General features: G+C 44.6%; 1 protein-coding gene across 17 annotated transcripts in view; it reads left to right on the top strand.

The window, feature by feature from the left end:
* The window catches only part of EIF4G3 (eukaryotic translation initiation factor 4 gamma 3), a 440,859-nt gene that overhangs the window by 364,346 nt on the left and 59,065 nt on the right, over window positions 1-17,448 (top strand). For all 17 annotated transcript variants that reach the window (XM_073316601.1, XM_073316591.1, XM_073316590.1 and 14 more), the window contains 5 exons: window positions 2,890-3,022; window positions 6,404-6,498; window positions 8,990-9,083; window positions 14,467-14,584; window positions 16,514-16,737. In XM_073316601.1, coding sequence (XP_073172702.1) covers window positions 2,890-3,022; window positions 6,404-6,498; window positions 8,990-9,083; window positions 14,467-14,584; window positions 16,514-16,737 — 664 coding nt within the window. The remainder of the gene's footprint in view (window positions 1-2,889; window positions 3,023-6,403; window positions 6,499-8,989; window positions 9,084-14,466; window positions 14,585-16,513; window positions 16,738-17,448) is intronic.

The following is a 17,448-nucleotide window of genomic DNA, read 5'->3' as shown; positions in this document are numbered from 1 at the left end:
GCATCTGCCCTGCATGGCTGGGGCTGGGGCTTCGGGCGTCTGCCCTGCGCGGCTGAGGCTGGGGCTGGGGCTTCGGGCGTCTGCCCTGCATGGCTGGGGCTGGGGCTTCGGGCGTCTGCCCTGCATGGCTGGGGCTGGGGCTGGGGCTTCGGGCGTCTGCCCTGCATGGCTGGGGCTGGGGCTTCGGGCGTCTGCCCTGCACGGCTGGGGCTGGGGCTGGGGCTGGGGCTGGGGCTCCGGCCCGTCTGCCCTGCATGGCTGGGGCTCCGGGCATCTGCCCTGCACGGCTGAGGCTGGGGCTCCGGCCCGTCTGCCCTGCACGGCTGGGGCTGGGGCTCCGGCCCGTCTGCCCTGCGCGGCTGGGGCTGGGGCTCCGGCCCGTCTGCCCTGCGCGGCTGGGGCTGGGGCTCCGGCCCGTCTGCCCTGCGCGGCTGGGGCTGGGGCTCCGGCCCGTCTGCCCTGCGCGGCTGGGGCTGGGGCTCCGGCCCGTCTGCCCTGCGCGGCTGGGGCTGGGGCTCCGGCCCGTCTGCCCTGCGCGGCTGGGGCTGGGGCTCCGGCCCGTCTGCCCTGCATGGGCAGCCACACGTGGCTGGGGCTGGGGCTCCGAGCTGTCAGCCACGCACGGCAGTGGGGTTGGGGCTCCGGGCTGTTAGCCATGCACAGCAGTGGGGTTGGGGCTTCGGGCCGTCTTCCCCGCATGACTGGGGCTGCAGCTTTGGGCCGTCTGCCCTGCATGGCTGGGGTTGGGGCTTCGAGCTGTCTGCCCTGCATGGCTGGGGCTCCGAGCTGTCAGCCATTCACAGCAGTGGGGTTGGGGCTCCAGGCTGTCAGCCCTGTGTGGCGGGTTTGGGGCTCCAGGCTTCAGCCCTGCGCACTGGGGCTCCGGCTTCAGCCCTTGGCAGGGGGAGATGGGATAGGGGCCTACTCCTTAGTTTCTGCCCTTGGGCTCAACGTGTGACGCTGGATAAAAATTGTTGGTTATTTTACAATAGAGTACTTACTGTAGTTGGGATCCAGGGACCGGGTTTGTTATACCCAAAGGTTCATAATAAGGAAGGGCCTTATAGTGAGGATGTACTTATTAACCATATTGTGTGTGGACACAAATTACCTTTAGAGCCAGCCATATCAATAACTGGTTCCAAACTTGTCTGAAAGTTAGTGAAGATGAGTCCAATCTAAACTAAAAATGTAAACAAATCTAAAAATGTAGCCAGACTAAAGCTTAATACATAACCCGGGCTTTAACGCCGTTACATAGTATAATTGAGGTCATCTACACTGAAAATTGTAAAAGCGGTTGTAGCCAGGTCAAGAAACAACCATGGTATATTTGGATCCTTTGTGTTTTTGGGTACATGAATCTGTACAGTATGGGGTCTAGTGACAGCATCAGTCACCTAAGTTTTTCTTGTGCATAAAGGTTCCACTTCTTTTCCCAAAGAGTTCTTATTTGGCCCATATTAGATTCTTTTATAGTGTGGGGTAGTGTTTCTCAAAGCAAGTTATTCCAGCCCCTGTTGATTCGGGACCAAGTAAACTGTCTCACATTAGTATATATTGAGTCTTGGATTAACTGGCAAATCACAGTTTTCTGCAAAAATACACCCTATTACTGCTCTTTTGGATCAGTTGTTGTTTTCATTGTCTTTCCAGAGGTGGAAGAAACATGCTGGCAAACACTGAAATTATGTAACCTATTTGGAGTAACAGCAACTTCCCCTCAAAGACATCTCTTTCCTATTAAGTTGGTATTAAGTTATGCTGCATAGGATAGAAAAGATAATGATCTGAAGACTTTTATAGCACAAGTGGTTAAAGCAGCCTTGCATGTTATGTCAGTCATGTTCTTTTATGAAGGTGGATCCTTGTTACAGAAGCCAAATTCAATGATATATATTTGCATTATATATACATTCTACTATTGTAAGTCTGAGGCTAGAAATGGGGTACGGGTTAGGTGACCCAGCTCCACAGCATCCTTTTCACTGGTGGTCCTTCTAATTTAAAGATACATGTACTCTAAAGACACTAACAGTGACATATAGAGTACAGACCGTGCACGCCCAGCTAGTACAGAAGTAAATAGCAGTGTAGACAGTGAGGCACAGCTTAGGTGTGTAGAGAAGAAGAGAGTGCCCTACATTACTGAAGCCCCAGGATATATACCATACATGGGCTAGCTACATGCCCAAGCAGTGCCTCCCGCATCTGCAGTGTTATTTTTAGCAGTGCAGTGTCCTGCTGCCTCCCTGCTGCCACAGCCTTTTCCCACAAAGTGAAAGGCTGAGGCACGGGAGAAAGACTCTGGTATCAGGAAAAGGATCTGGCAGCTCTCAGCTGACTTCCCCCTGCCAGAGCCTTTCCTCATTGCAGTAAAAGGCTCTGGCAGTGGAGAGCTTTTTGAGCCTTTCACTGCAGCATGTAGCTACACATTGTGCTTGTATTCCACATGCTGCTGTAAATGTAGACATAATCCTTAAGGGTATGTCTACTCTGCAATTAAAAACCCATGGCTGGCCTGTGCCAGCTGATTTGGGCTCACAGGGCTGTTTAATTGCAGTGTAGACGTTTGGGCTCAGGCTGGAGCCCAGGCACTAGGGGGACCCTGCGAGGTGATAGGGTCCCAGAGTTTGGGTTTCACCCTGAGTCAGATTGTCTTCATCGCAATTAAACAGCCGCGCAGCCTAGGCCACGGGCCAGCATTTGGTATCTGATTGCAGTGTAAACATATCCTAAGGGTGAGAGGATTACTGGGAAGCTAGCTATTGAACTGTGTATGCCACTTTTACAACCTTACTCTCATCATGTCCATGATATCACATTTACTAGGCTTCTCTGTAAATACCACAGAACTCATTTTTGGTTCTTATGTACCTCCTTATACAGTGCAACTGGGTATCCCGGAGAGCAGATCAAGGCCCCAAGACTATTGAGCAGATTCATAAAGAAGCAAAAATTGAAGAGCAAGAAGAGCAGAGAAAGGTCCAGCAACTCATGACCAAAGAGAAGAGAAGACCAGGTAAAGAACCACACAAATTAGCTCTCATTTCACTGTGGGCACCCACTGCCCACTGTTCAGAATCTCATAAAAAAGGCACAAATCTGTTAAGGAATATCTGTCATGGACATGAATGAGATTGGAAGAGGAGAAAAATCTGAGGATACTTTCTCCAACATCCCTCTACAGTATCAAGCACCATCCACCCTCCCAGAGAAGCTGGTTTCTCCTGCTACAGTGATCACTGATGAGATAGCTAACACTGTTGACAAAAAGAAAAGGAGTACTAGTGGCACCTTAGAGACTAACCAATTTATTTGAGCATAAGCTTTCGTGAGCTATAGCTCACGACATTGGATGCATTCAGTGGAAAATACAGTGACCAAAAGGTTTTCTTCCCCCCGCCTCCCCCTGCTCTCCTGCTAGTAATAGCTCATCTTAAGTGATCACTCTCCTTACAGTGTGTATGATAAAACCCATTTTTTCATGTTCTGTGTGTATATAAATCTCCTCACTGTATTTTCCACTGAATGCATCCATTGAAGTGAGCTCACGAAAGCTTATGCTCAAATAAATTGGTTAGTCTCTAGGGTGCCACAAGTACTCCTTTTCTTTTTGTGAATACAGACTAACACGGCTGCTACTCTGAAACCTGATTGTTGACAAAGAGGGTCTCCTGGAAATCTGGTTCTGTTGCCTGCTCTGCATTGACTTCTTATGTGTGTTCTTTTTGGGAAAATCACTTAAGTTCTCAAATGCCTCAGTTTCCTTATTTGTAAAATTGTAATTACACCATATGGGTGGTTGCTTAAATGTTACATTTATGTGAAGCCCTGCACTTCTCTGGGGCTTCACAGGGATCTCAGAGTATTATAATTACTATTTAGGAGTCATATTCTGCCTGTCTTACTCACATTGAGTATCATAGAATCATAGAATATTAGGGTTGGAAGGGACCTCAGGAGGTCATCTAGTCCAATCCCCTGCTGAAAGCAGGACCAACACCAACTAAATCATCTTACTTCATGAATACTGTGATTTCAACAAATGGGAGTACTCCCATAGTAAGGTGCAATTCAGTGTGTGAAAGGGTGTGGTAGCCTGACCTTCAGTTGTTGTTAGGCATCAAAATTAAACACCCATTAAGATGAATAGAGGCTGTCCATACCTTTCTGAGCTGTTGTACCAAAATCAGCCGTACTAAAAGCTGGTCTGGATCCTTTTGATTTCAGTAGCATCACACTTGGTTATCCTAGCACTGAGTTGTCTCATTGTTTTGGCCAGTCTCAGCAGTTTCAGTTAGACAGCAGTGCACTGATCCATGGTCAGAATTTTTTCTCCATAACCATAATGGCTAGAATCTTTTTTTCTAAATGTAATTTTCTAAATTATTCTGAACTGATGGGGCCACTAGAGATGTGATACAATCTACACCAAGTACCAGCTCAGTCCAAGGCCTGGATCCAGAAAAAAATAAAACAAAAAGTAACTTTAAACAAATTTTCAGTATAAAATGGCTTATGAGAATACAAGTATGGAGAGCAGTTTTACATATAAGAACCAGTAGGTAAAGAAATGTGATAAAACAAGAAAGTAAGATAAAACAGTTGGCAAGCAACGAATCAATTGTGAAGGAAGAATGCTTGGCAGACCTAATGCAGAATAGTCTTCTATGGGATATTAAACAAGAGGTACAATAAAAAAAGGAAGAAGACAAAGTGCATATTGGCTTCTATTTTTAATGCTGCTACAATTTATAGAATTATAGAATCATAGAATATCAGGGTTGGAAGGGACCTCAGGAGGTCATCTAGTTCAACCCCCTGCTCACAGCAGGACCAATCCCCAACTAAATCATCCCAGCCAGGGCTTTGTCAAGCCTGACCTTAAAAACCTCAAAGGAAGGAGATTTGACTACCTCCCTAGGTAACACATTCCAGTGCTTCACTACCCTCCTGGTGAAAAAGTTTTTCCTAATATCCAACCTAAACCTCCCGCACTGCAACTTGAGACCATTACTCCTTGTTCTGTCATCTGCTACCATTGAGAACAGTCTACATCCATCCTCTTTGGAACCCCCTTTCAGGTAGCTGAAAGCAGCTATCAAATCCCCCCCTCATTCTTCTCTTCTGCAGACTAATAATGGTGGGAAAGAAATTCTACCTGAACCTCTTGAAGTGATTCCTCATTCAGGCTGAAATGTGTGTGTGTTGAATCTATGCAGTGAGTGCCACTGTTTCAGGTAGCAGGAAGCCATTTCTTCTGCCTCTTTTTGGAGCTTTTTATTTTGCACAATACATGCAAATGACTACATCAGAACACCAAGAACACAGGCTGAGAAAACAGTGCTGTAGTCAGAGGGAAATATCACAAAAGTTTGCCCTTCAAAATTGTGGTTCTTTCTCAGGCCTGTTTATAATACAACAATTAATAATCTACATATGCCACAGTTCCTGAGGTAACTGCACCTCTAACCCATTCAGGTGGCCTCCTTAAGAGCACTCCACTTAAGTCTCATGCTTCTAACTATCACCTTGCTCAGGGCGGAGGTCTGTGACTCCCCCTCTAGACCAGAAATTTGGGCTGCAATTCCTCATGCAATTCACTGTTGTTATCCCAGCTGGTCTAAGTTTAGTTCAGCATCTGCAGCTCTGCTTTCTTTCAGTTCGATGACAGGCACTAACCAGTGGCCAGTCAGCCTTCATAAAGAAAATATTATTCAGAACAAAAGCATTACAGAGAAAACCTATCTTAAAAACAGTAAACAACTCACATGCAGGTCTCAGTTTACCAGGCAAATCCATCTTAAACATGAAAACCCTGATAGGAACAAAGTACTTCAGACCCTTCCTGCAGGTCTGCCCCTCTTGGTCGCAGTGTCATGCTAATTCTTGGATTGAGTGAGAGTGACTCCCTCCCATGTTAGGGTGACCACTTTATACAGCTCTCAGTTCTTTGTTTGGTAATCATCTTTAACCAGATCAAACTAGCATATGCCATTTCTCCCAAAAGATGAGCCCTCTCTAGTCTTGCCACCTGCCTAGGAATTTTCATTAATTACCCCCCAAATGATGTTAGTTCCTGCAGTAAACCCCTGTAACTCCCCCATGGAGCCAGAATATAATCTGTAGCTCAGAAAGATATACATAACATTTATAAAGTTGATACAATAGTCTTTGAATATCCCATGCCTCTATAATATCTAATCTAGAATAAACCTCTAAAATTCATGCTTAACATTCGCACTGTAGAGTTGTGTTGGGCTCACAGTAGGGCTGCAGCCCCTTCTTTGACTTTCTCAGATCACGTTTTTGAGGCAAGGACTGTACACATTGCACTTGGATACGTTTGGACCATGAGCAAGTTTTAAGGAAGTTTTGATTGACTTTGTTATTTTTGTAGGTGTCCAGAGGGTAGATGAAGGTGGATGGAACACTGTTCAGGGGGCAAAGAATAGTCGTGTGCTTGACCCTGCCAAATTCCTTAAAATCACCAAGGTAAGTATCAATGGACTGAGTCACTTAATGTTGACAAAGCTACTTGGATATTAGTTTGGGAAATTTTTGTTTGTTTAGATCTATGGAGGAGATGGTTTGGTGCTTATGGGTACAAAGAGGCCTTACTCTTTTTTCTAGGGTGTTTTAATTCGTAAAATCTTTGGGGAGGCAGGTCTGAGCTGAATGTAAACAAAACATTGAGCAAATGTTATTGGTTCTGAATGTCCAAAGATTATTTGAACTGAGGAAAGACAACATATGTACACATTTTTTAAGATTCATAATTATCCTTTTTTGATCCAAAATTTCTTCAGTTGAAAAGAGAATGTGAATTCAGGTACTGTCTTTGACAGGAATAATACATCAAGCAGCTATCCCACAAGGCCTCTCAAGTGCCTTGGAAGGCCTGCCTGTGGTTACTGGGGGGAAGGATAGCTCAGTGGTTTGAGCATTGGCCTGCTAAAGCCAGGATTGTGCGTTCAATCCTTGAGGCGGCCCTTTAGGGATCTGGGGCAAAAAATGAGGATTGGTCCTGCTTTGAGCAGCGGGTTGGACTAGATGACCTCCTGAGGTCCCTTCCAAACCAGAGATTCTATGAGTTATCATGGAGGCAGCACTCAGGAAGATTCTTGGAGTTTAGTTTCTAGTCTCTGTAGGCAGAGGTGCCCCACCATACTCTGAGTACATAGAGTCCACAGTATTCTCTCAGTTTTGCCTCGGGCCTCATAGCAGGCTCCTTCTAGACTACAACTTTCTGAGAATTGGCTCTTGTATCTTTTTGTCTCTTGTTCAGACCGTTTTTTTCTGAACACCATCCTGTCCACTTCTGGATCTTCCAGAGAGAGGCCCAGGATTTCACCTTGGGATGATTCTTCTGTAGTTTCATGATTCTCATTCTGTTTTTTGGACTCCCCTCCCACAAATACACAGGAAAAAAGGTCAGAGGGAAGGGGCACTCTCTTCCTCAGAGGATGGCAGGTTTTCCACGTCATCTTCTCTTAGCTGGCAATGCTTTAAAGAGCTGCCTGGGCAGGGAAGATTTAAGCACCAAGAGTTCTGGTGCAGGCAGAGTAGGAGCGGTCGGAGCCAAGGAAACTGGCCATATCTCCCCCTACTGCCACTTCTTCTCTAGTGTTCCACTACCTCCCCTCTTCTCAGCTGAACTACTCTTTGTGGAGAGGAGGGTTGCTTTCCCTCTACTTGCTGCCTATCATAGGTGGCAGCACCAAGAGCTTTGAGGATCTGTGGTTTGAAATGAGCGATGAACGCTCACGTTGTATTTGTAGATTTCTGGGTGCAATCAGGAGACTCATACCGGCCTTTCACCTTCCTATAAACTGTTATAAATTTTTATCTGATCCTGCAAATCTTGCCGCAACCATCATCTGAGCCTCTGATGAACTGCTTTTTGTTATTCTTATCAGCAAAGTGGGATTTTTTGTGACAGTAGTCTCAGACTCAGGTTAAGTGTATTGTCCTTCCCTAGACCCCTGTCCTTTGCTAGAGTTCTTTCCAGACAAAATGGTCCTGAGAACAGCTTTGGAATTTCTATCCAAAGAAAGAGAACTTAGTCCTTTACATTATTAGGATGATTTCTTTATTTCTTTTTGCCCTAATCAGTGCCACCCTATTGAATTTTCCTTCAGTGCCTGGATGTTAAGAGGCATATAAAGTAGGACCGGGACAGAATAAAATCTTTCTGCAGATCAAGTGCCATTTGTTCTTTATGGAGATCATACAGGAGGCCTCCAAAGCCCTGTCTAGTGAGGTGGATTTATTCTGCTAATAATCAAGCTTTCAACTCAGATGAGAGAAGCTCTTCTACTGGGCTTAGTGTACATATCACTCTCTCCATTACAGCTTCATGGGCAGAAAGAAACAAAGGCTGTTCCAAGGAGATCTGCAGTGTCGCAACCTGATAGTCAATAAATTTGTTTGCTGATCATTACAAAACGGATTTCCAGTTCTTATAAGACACTGCTTTTGCCCCTCCAGATCCTGCAAACCTTTTCTTTACATGGCTTTCTCTGTTCTAATCCTTGCTGCTTGCAAATTCCCAGCAGTGCCAGGATTGGCAGATTTCATAGTGAGTGGAAATCATTAATTCATTACACACAAAATGGTCATCCCTCACACACTCAATGCATCAATCCTGTATTCCCTCCTTAAAACTACTGTTAAGATCTTTTGATCTTATTGATAGAAAGTTCACAGATGCTTTATACTTACTCTTTGTGAGGGTTGCTTTCCCCCAGATGTTTTACATTTACGCTTTGGAAGTATCTATTTGGGGTGTGCTTAGACACTCCCTGCCTTTTAGAGGCTGAGGAATGATCTCCAAGAATCTACTAGAAATCTCTGTGCTAATAAGGGTCTTACAAGCTGTACCAGAATTAGTAAGTGGAGTTATATGAAAAGATCCATTTACAAGTAAGGAGCAAAATTTTCCTATTTGTAAGTGCTTGATCATCTGTGTTGATTTGTATTGCAGTCCACAATAGATGAGAAGATTCAGCTTGTGCCTAAAGCCCAGTTGGGCAGCTGGGGGAAGGGCAGCAGTGGTGGAGCAAAGGCCAGTGAGATTGGTAAGTTTTACCTCAGTTTATATGCTGTCCTTGATGTTGATCCTTGTAATCGTAGTTTAGCTCCTTGTTGATCCATCACTGTGGTAATTTTGAACAAATCACGTAATGTGAAGTAAGAGGTATATATGCTGTGACCATCTAAAATTAATGAATTCAGAGCTCAGGCCTAGATAATGTCCATTCCTGTAAAGTTTGTGTCATGAATGATCAAGAATACATCCCTTACAGCAGAATGTGACATAACAGTAGCGTAATAGTAACACATAGTAAGGGCATCAGCTATTTGCAGGCTGGTTTTCCCACCCAACTTCTTTTTCATGCGAGGAGCCCCTTAATACATAAGTAAAGCAAAATATAATGTCAGCATGGGCCATGTGGTTCCTGGCACTGATACCTGGACTCGTTAAGACTCTTCCTTTTCTGTTTGGAGACTTTCATTTGAATTGTTTTCAAGACTTGAAGAGAAAATCTTGTGGCTTTGCCTTTTTGTGGGAGCCAGCAGCCTAAGAACTAATTAAAGTCTTCAGCAAGTTCAAAAACCTTAACAAATGAACAAATTCTTCAGGCCAGTTACTAATTAGAAAAGAGTCTGTTTTATTATTAGTAATTGATTGTTTTCTGCTGTACTGACCATATGTGCCAAAGTGTTTTATATAGTCATAAAACAAATAATAAAGAAATACAATTATACAACAAATTAGGAACAAATTCAATTCCCAAAATAGATCTCTCTAATAGAGTTTTAAAACTTCCTGAAAAGTTTGGAGCACAAGTGATCTGGAGTAAAAGTTTTCACTAAATTATAACATGTGCAGCAAGACTAGGACTCTGTTGCAGGTAATCTGTTGTCACAGAAGCTGGGTGGCTCAAAGTGACATGCTGTGGTCACTAAACCTGAGCTATAACAATATACTGTCAGTCTGAATCCTGGCCATGGCAGTTTTCAAAGAAAGTGTATTGTGTATGTTGCTTGCATTCTGCAGGGGCTCCTTTTGGAAGTTTTGCTCTGAGATAAAAATTTCTGGTTTAAAACCAATATTTTAAATTTCTTTAAAATACACAAGAGGACTTTGATTTTACTTTGTAGGTGTTATCAAGGTAATTACCATTAATTAAATAGGGGGAAGATGAAAGACTCTAATAAGCAGTTGGGATAATGTGATAATACTCCTCAACTATTTCCTGAGCAGAGGGACTGAGTACGCTCAAAGGACAGCAAGTTAAGCAGTCACAGTCATTTGTGGTATGTCTACACTGCAGTGTAAGCCCAGGACTAGTAGAACTCAAGTTGCAGACTGTGGGTTTGTTAGTGTAGGCCCTGAAACCCTAGGTTCTTTTGTAAACCCAAATTAGGAACTTTTGAACCCTGGGTCTCAACCTGGGACTCCAGTGTCTACACTGTATTGTGTGGGCCCCAGTCCAACAACTCATATTTCAAACTTCCCAAAATGTGGCCACTCTAGTGTTTTGTTCATGGTGCAGTGTGGGAAAACTTGAGTGTCCACCAAACTTGACTGTCCAGAGGTCAAAGAAAGTTGGCCTAAGGGATTGTGGGATAATTTTGATGGACTTCCAGAGCATAAGTCCACTGGTGCTATGTCTACGCTGCAGACCAATAGGGCTTGAACCCTGGGTCCTGGCTTGACTCAGGCTTGGACCCTCAACCTCTGGGATCCTGGGTGTGAGCCCTGGATTAGCGCAATTTATGTGTTGATGGAAAGGAGGTTAGGCTTAAGCCTGAATTCAAACCCTGAGCTTACATTGCAGTATAGCTGTACTGTTGGACAAATTACACAGCTCCCTTAAAATGAGCTGCTCATAGTATTTTCAGATTCTTCCAACTTTTTTAATGCAGAGCTCAGGAATATGAAGGATCAGAGCAGTAAGGAGAAATGTGCAGGATGTTGGAGCAGTGCAGAAGGAGAGGGGTTGGGAGGATGTAGGAAGGAGGCTATGCACCTTTGCCAACCTTTTCCCCTTGGGATTGTGTTCTGGCACAGCTATCAAGAGGCCAACACACTCCTATACAGCAACTTATTAGAGTAAGGGATCATTTAAATGCTGTGTTTTTGAAAACACATTTGGATGACTAGGACTTAGACATTCACTGAATGCATCCAATGAAGTGAGCTGTAGCTCACGAAAGCTTATGCTCAAATACATTTGTTAGTCTCTAAGGTGCCACAAGTACTCCTTTTCTTTTTGTAGAACTCTACTCCATCCCCATGCTGCCTGCAGCAGTGAGGATGGGAATACTAGGCTCACCCTTACCATGATGCTGATGCTTGTAGGAAAATAGGGGAGCTTGGAACAGTGCAGGAGAGTGTGAGGAGGAAAAAAGAGGATCAGAGCTGTGCAGTAGGAGATACAGAGTTGGAGCTTCAGCTCTGTCCCCCAAACCTCACCACATCCATACCCCCTATTCCTGTCCCCCTTCAAAAAAAGCCCCCTCAGTGCTGAGACCAGATTGGGAGCTAGGAATTAATATGTGCAGTGCATGGCACAGGTACACAGTGCTGAGATGAAGTGAGCTGTAGCTCACGAAAGCTTATGCTCAAATAAGTTTGTTAGTCTCTAAGGTGCCACAAGTACTTCTTTTTGTGAGTGCTGAGATGGGGTAGGGAACTGAGAAAGGGCTTCCTTGGAGTATGGCACAGGCCCACAGGCTGAGAACATCTCTTCAGTCTACTTCACACCTTTCCGAACCTCCTTTCCTGCAAATGGATCTGTAGAACCCCATCCCATATACCCATACTTGGGTTAGGACTTTGTATCTACACTCTCCTTCACCTTCTGACCTCCAACTGGTACAGGTAGTCCTCAAAGCCCAATCACCTCTCCATGACCCCTCCAAACTTACAGGTAGAGAGGCAAAGAGGGTGGAGAGTGTGTGTGTGAGAGAGAGGGAATGTTAGAAGAGGTAGAGCAGGAGTGTAAGAGTCTGAGTAGGTGGGGGAAGTATGAGCAGTGAGGGAGAATGTGTAGGGTTTTGGAGCAGTGCAGGGAAGAGCGGGCTAGAGAGGAGAGCATCAGAGCTGTGCTGTGGGAGATATTGGGGCATTTTAGCTCTGTCCCCTAAAAAATTCCCCATATCCATGCTCCCTCATGTCTGTCCCATACAAATGTCCTTCTCTCCATATGGAGGTGAGCTGAGGTGGGGAAACTAGGCTATGCTGGGGGGCAGAGATGGGAGATGAGATGATGCAGGGGCAGTGAAGGGACTAACATACAGCCAGTGCATCCTATGGCTGGGATAATCATTGCCAAGTAACCTTGAGCAGTAGAGTGGGAGGGCTGGGCTGTGGAAAATGGGGATGCAGAAAAATTCATTGCCCAGAAACTTAGTGAACACAGAGTTAAGGTTGCTCAGTGATGCCTCTTGCCATTCAAAAATGTAGAGATTGGCTGAACTTAAACTTCTGAAAACCAGGAAATACAGGATTATGGTATGTGCCATTCCTGCAATACAGCCTTAACTCTCCTCTCTTTGATCGATGCCCGAATACACATACTAGCATAATAACACACGTACTAACACTTTACCCTTGCAGATGCTACAAAACATTCTGGGAATGCTGCAGGTGAGCACTGTAGGACAAAGTTTAACACCTTCCTTTGCTGAAGTAAAACTCAGGGTTAGGTTAGGCATAGCAAATAGGAGCTACGTACACCTAGTCTATACTCAAACACTGAGCTTTGAGACATTGCTTTCATTTACCTCTCACTAAGCCTTGATGCCAAAGTCATGTATGCCACCAACTCCCCATTAAAAGACCCCTGTGAAGTGCTACTGAGACAAACTACAGAAGTCAGCACTGAAATGAGGCATGGCTGATCCTTCATGGTAACTATGCACCTCTCCTGCTAACTTGCTGTAACTAATCCCTCCACCATTCAGCACAGCTGCAGCTAACACAGTGAATACAGCTGGAGTGCATGCAGGTAAATGCTGTAATTCAAATCTGTGGTACGCAACACAATAATTGGCATGTTTTCTTAGTCTCCAATTTATCCACATCCTTCTTGTAGTGTGGGGCCCAAAACTGGACACAGTACTCCAGATGAGGCCTCACCAATGTCGAATAGAGGGGAACGATCACGTCCCTCGATCTGCTCGCTATGCCCCTACTTATACATCCCAAAATGCCATTGGCCTTCTTGGCAACAAGGGCACACTGCTGACTCATATCCAGCTTCTCGTCCACTGTCACCCCTAGGTCCTTTTCCGCAGAACTGCTGCCTAGCCATTCGGCCCCTAGTCTGTAGCGGTGCATTGGATTCTTCCGTCCTAAGTGCAGGACCCTGCACTTATCCTTATTGAACCTCGTCAGATTTCTTGATGCTGACCAGAAGCCCCAGAACAGGGCATTCGGAAGAAATTTTGGTGCTACCCTGTATCCTTTTGTAGATTGTACTTAGTATTCTTTCTGTGTTTACTGCTTTGCAGTTACATGAACAGAAGGCAGCAGGACAAGAAAGATTAGTTACATTATAGTAACTGGTTTCAGAGTAACAGCCGTGTTAGTCTGTATTCGCAAAAAGAAAAGGAGTACTTGTGGCACCTTAGAGACTAACCAATTTATTTGAGCATGGGCTTTCGTGAGCTACAGCTCACTTCATCGGATGCATACCGTGGAAACTGCAGCAGACTTTATATATACTTGTATATATATATATATATTTGTATATATAAAGTCTGCTGCAGTTTCCACGGTATGCATCCGATGAAGTGAGCTGTAGCTCACGAAAGCTTATGCTCAGATAAATTGGTTAGTCTCTAAGGTGCCACAAGTCCTCCTTTTCTTTTTTTGATTATAGTAACTGGAGTTCTTTGAGCTGTGTAGTCCCTTTGGGTATTCACTGTGCGTGAATATATATATATATATATATATATATTCTGTCTGAATTAGGCTCAGGTGCATTTAATTAGCGCCCAGCTGATAGTGCCTCCTTGATCTGCCTCTGAACCCTGGCTGAGAATTAACCCCCAAAACTCTTAGCAGTTCCCTGGTTTTCCAGAGTTTCCATCCAGGAATGCTAGTGGAGTGGAATGCAAGATACACCCTAGGGATCCCAATAGATCTCTGTACCCCAGTTTATCGGGTAAATAAAGCATTGTGATAATCCAGCCAAGAAAGAGAATCAGGCATGCATTCAATGTTAGGAATCAGAAAAAATCATAAAAGTTATGAATGAGCCCTGCATGCCATGATGATAATGAGAAGCAAGAATAAAATGGAGTCAAGCCAGCCCTTTTCCACAGGTTTTCCATGCTATCAACTCTGGAATAATGGAAGATTGTTTAAATTATTTTGTGGCACTGTGTCCTTGATAATCCAATGTTATCACTGTTCCCTACATCTTCTTTTGCAATCTCTTGCAGAGTCCTTACGACCAAGTGCCACTAGTTTGAACAGATTTTCTGCACTGCAGCCCCCAGTGTCGTCTGTGTCTTCTTCTTCTGTATCCTCAGAGTTAGACTCTCGCAGGGCCTTAACTAGGTAAGATTTAGTCAGCCAATAGAATTTGCCATTCCAATATTTATGCATCCTAACATTTATTTGCTACTTTTACTGCCACCGCACATAGGGAAGAGGTGGCCATTGAGCTGTCTCTCAGTGATGCCCAGGTCTTTTTTCCTGAGTGGTTAAAATTAATTTAGAACCTATCTATATGTATCATTTGTTCCAAAGGTCACACTTTATGTTAAGGGTGTATTTATAAATACAGGAAAAGCTGTGTTCTCTAGCACTTTACAAACCAGAAAGCTCTATGAACCAGCATTTCGGGAGAGGTTGCGGGGTGTGGGCTCTGGGAGGGAGTTTGAGTATGGGAGAGGGCTTGGGGTTGGGGCTCAGGAGGGGTTTCGGGTTGCTGGATCCGTGCGGCGCTCACCTTGGGTGGCTCCTCGCAAGCAGCGACATGTCCAGAGAGGCACGGCCAGGCGGCTCTGTGTGCTGCCTCCACCCACAGGCACCGCCCCCACAGCTCCCCTTGGCAGCTCCCCGCAGCTCCCGTCTGTGCTCCTAGGCAGAGAAATGGCTCCATGTGCTGTCCCTGCCCCGAGCACTGGCTCCACAGCTCCCATTGGCTGGGGACCGCAGCCAATGGGAGCTGCAGGGGCGGTGCCCGTGGGCAGAGGCAGCGTGCAGAGCCACTTGGCCACACCTCCACCTAGGAGCATTGATCTCAGCCAGTCGGAGCTGCAGGGGTGGCACCTGCAGGTGGAGGCAGCACACAGAGCTGCTTGGCCGTGCCTCTCCAGACATGTCGCCACTTGTGGGGAGCCGCCCGAGGTGAGCGCTGCCCAGATCCGGCACCCCGAAACTCCTCCCGCGTCCCAACCCCCAGCCCTGAACCCCCTCTCGCACTCAAACTTCCTCCCTCCTAGTTAACCAGAATTTTTGACTTACCGGCACCCCTCATCCCCCAATATTCCGGATAACAAAGCTTTTACTATCGTTTATGAAGGGTTAATAAATTATTAAGATAGGTGTATTAAATGATTAATTTTTGTAGAAGGTTATCGGGTCCAACACGTCTGTCAGTTGCTTACGTATAAGACTTTCTACCATTATGTTTATAACTAGCTATAAAACATACTACTCATATCTGTAACGTGCTTATAGTATTTATTAATTATTTACTAAATTATTATAAACTATTTACTTTAATGTACCCTTAATGTAAAGTTGACCAATTATTCATTCCAATGTGCATAACTTTGCATTTGTCAACAATGAATTTCATCTGCCATCAGGCTGTCCATTCACCAAGTCCCTCTGAAGTTCCCCACAGTCTTCTCTAATCTTGACTGTTGTAAATAATTTTGTCTCATCTGGGATTTTTCCACATCAGTATAATCTTCCTTTTTCCAAATAATTAAAATGTTAACATAATTCCTAGGGTTTATCTGTCAGAAATCCCAGTGTTTAGCATTTTGCTATTTTGAAATTATACTTCAATATATGCATAGGTAAAGAATATACCAGTTAGGCCACTTCACAGTGAAATGGTGCCATTACTTTAACATTAAAATTCACTGTGTTTTGAACCTGCAGAAGTGTAGTATATCCTCAGAGTGTTTTGTTTCAGATGTGCACTATGACACATATGCTCTCCCTCCCCCTCCCCTGTGTGCATGTATATATGCATTCGTCATTTGGATCAAGCGTCTGAGGTCCACACCACAGGTTTAAAGGTGAGGGAATCCACAGGCTGCATATTGACCACAATCTGTACAGTTGAACTGTATTAAAAATAACTTTCATTGACTATTAAATTACTTTCTCATTTTTTCTGTAACAAATAGACTGTATAAGAGACAGCTACCCAGCTGCTTTTATAATGTTATGGGAAATGTGTCCAGTGTTAATTTTTAGCAGTAAGAGGATAAGAGCCTTCCATATGAATGTGTTTTCACTTTCTAGTCGTGGGAGCACAGGCAGAGAGAAGAATGACAAACCACTCCCATCTTCGGTCACCCGTCCAAACACCTTCCTGCGCGGTAGCAGCAATAAAGAGCTGCTGCTAGGCAATCAGGCACAAGAAGAACAACGGCGAGAGATGCTAGAGACAGTGAAACAGCTAACAGGTGGCATGGATATGGAGAGAAACATCACAGAGACAGACAGGAACAAAGCCAAGGAAATTGGTGAGAGACTCCTCCATGAGTGCTAGGTGAGCACTCCTGGAGCTCATTAATACAGGGGAATCCTTCTGAATGTGCAGAAATGTTTACAGGAGAATTAATCAATATAAGTGACAGTTCTCTGTGTTTCAGAGTAGCAGCCGTGTTAGTCTGTATACGCAAAAAGGAGTACTTGTGGCACCTTAGATAAATTTGTTAGTCTCTAAGGTACCACAAGTACTCCAGTTCTCTGTGTGTCATTGTGGATTTTTTCCCCACAGTGACTCACAGTGGAGCTTTTGTAGCTGAACCGTGTTTCCAAAGTTTTATAACTCAGCTGATTTACACATTTCTCCTCTTATTGTCATCTTTGCTCACCAACAGCCTTTTGGTTTCACATAAGTAAAAATACAGTTTCTTCTTCAAGTGCTTGCTCATGTCCATTCCATGTAAGTGTGTGCCTGCACCGTTGCCAAAGATTTTTCCCATAGTGGTATCCATTAGGCCGACTCTGGCGCCCTCTGGAGCCACATGCTTATGCACCATTATAAGGGACACTGCCGTCCCCACACTCTTTCAGTTCGTTCTTACTGCTCATAACGTTTCTTGGAACGACCCTTCTTGTTGCAGCAAGGCTTCTTTCCAGTGGTTTTTGAACTCCTCCTTGGTTCGTAGTTATCTTAGTTATATAGTTTTGTGTATATAGTTTTTACAAGTAGTGGTAGTGTATATAGT

The sequence above is a fragment of the Lepidochelys kempii genome, chromosome 18 (assembly GCF_965140265.1).
Source record: "Lepidochelys kempii isolate rLepKem1 chromosome 18, rLepKem1.hap2, whole genome shotgun sequence".
NCBI classification, from domain to species: Eukaryota; Metazoa; Chordata; order Testudines; family Cheloniidae; genus Lepidochelys; species Lepidochelys kempii.
Note: the sequence above shows the minus strand (reverse complement) of the source record. Positions and strands in the feature narration are given on the sequence as shown.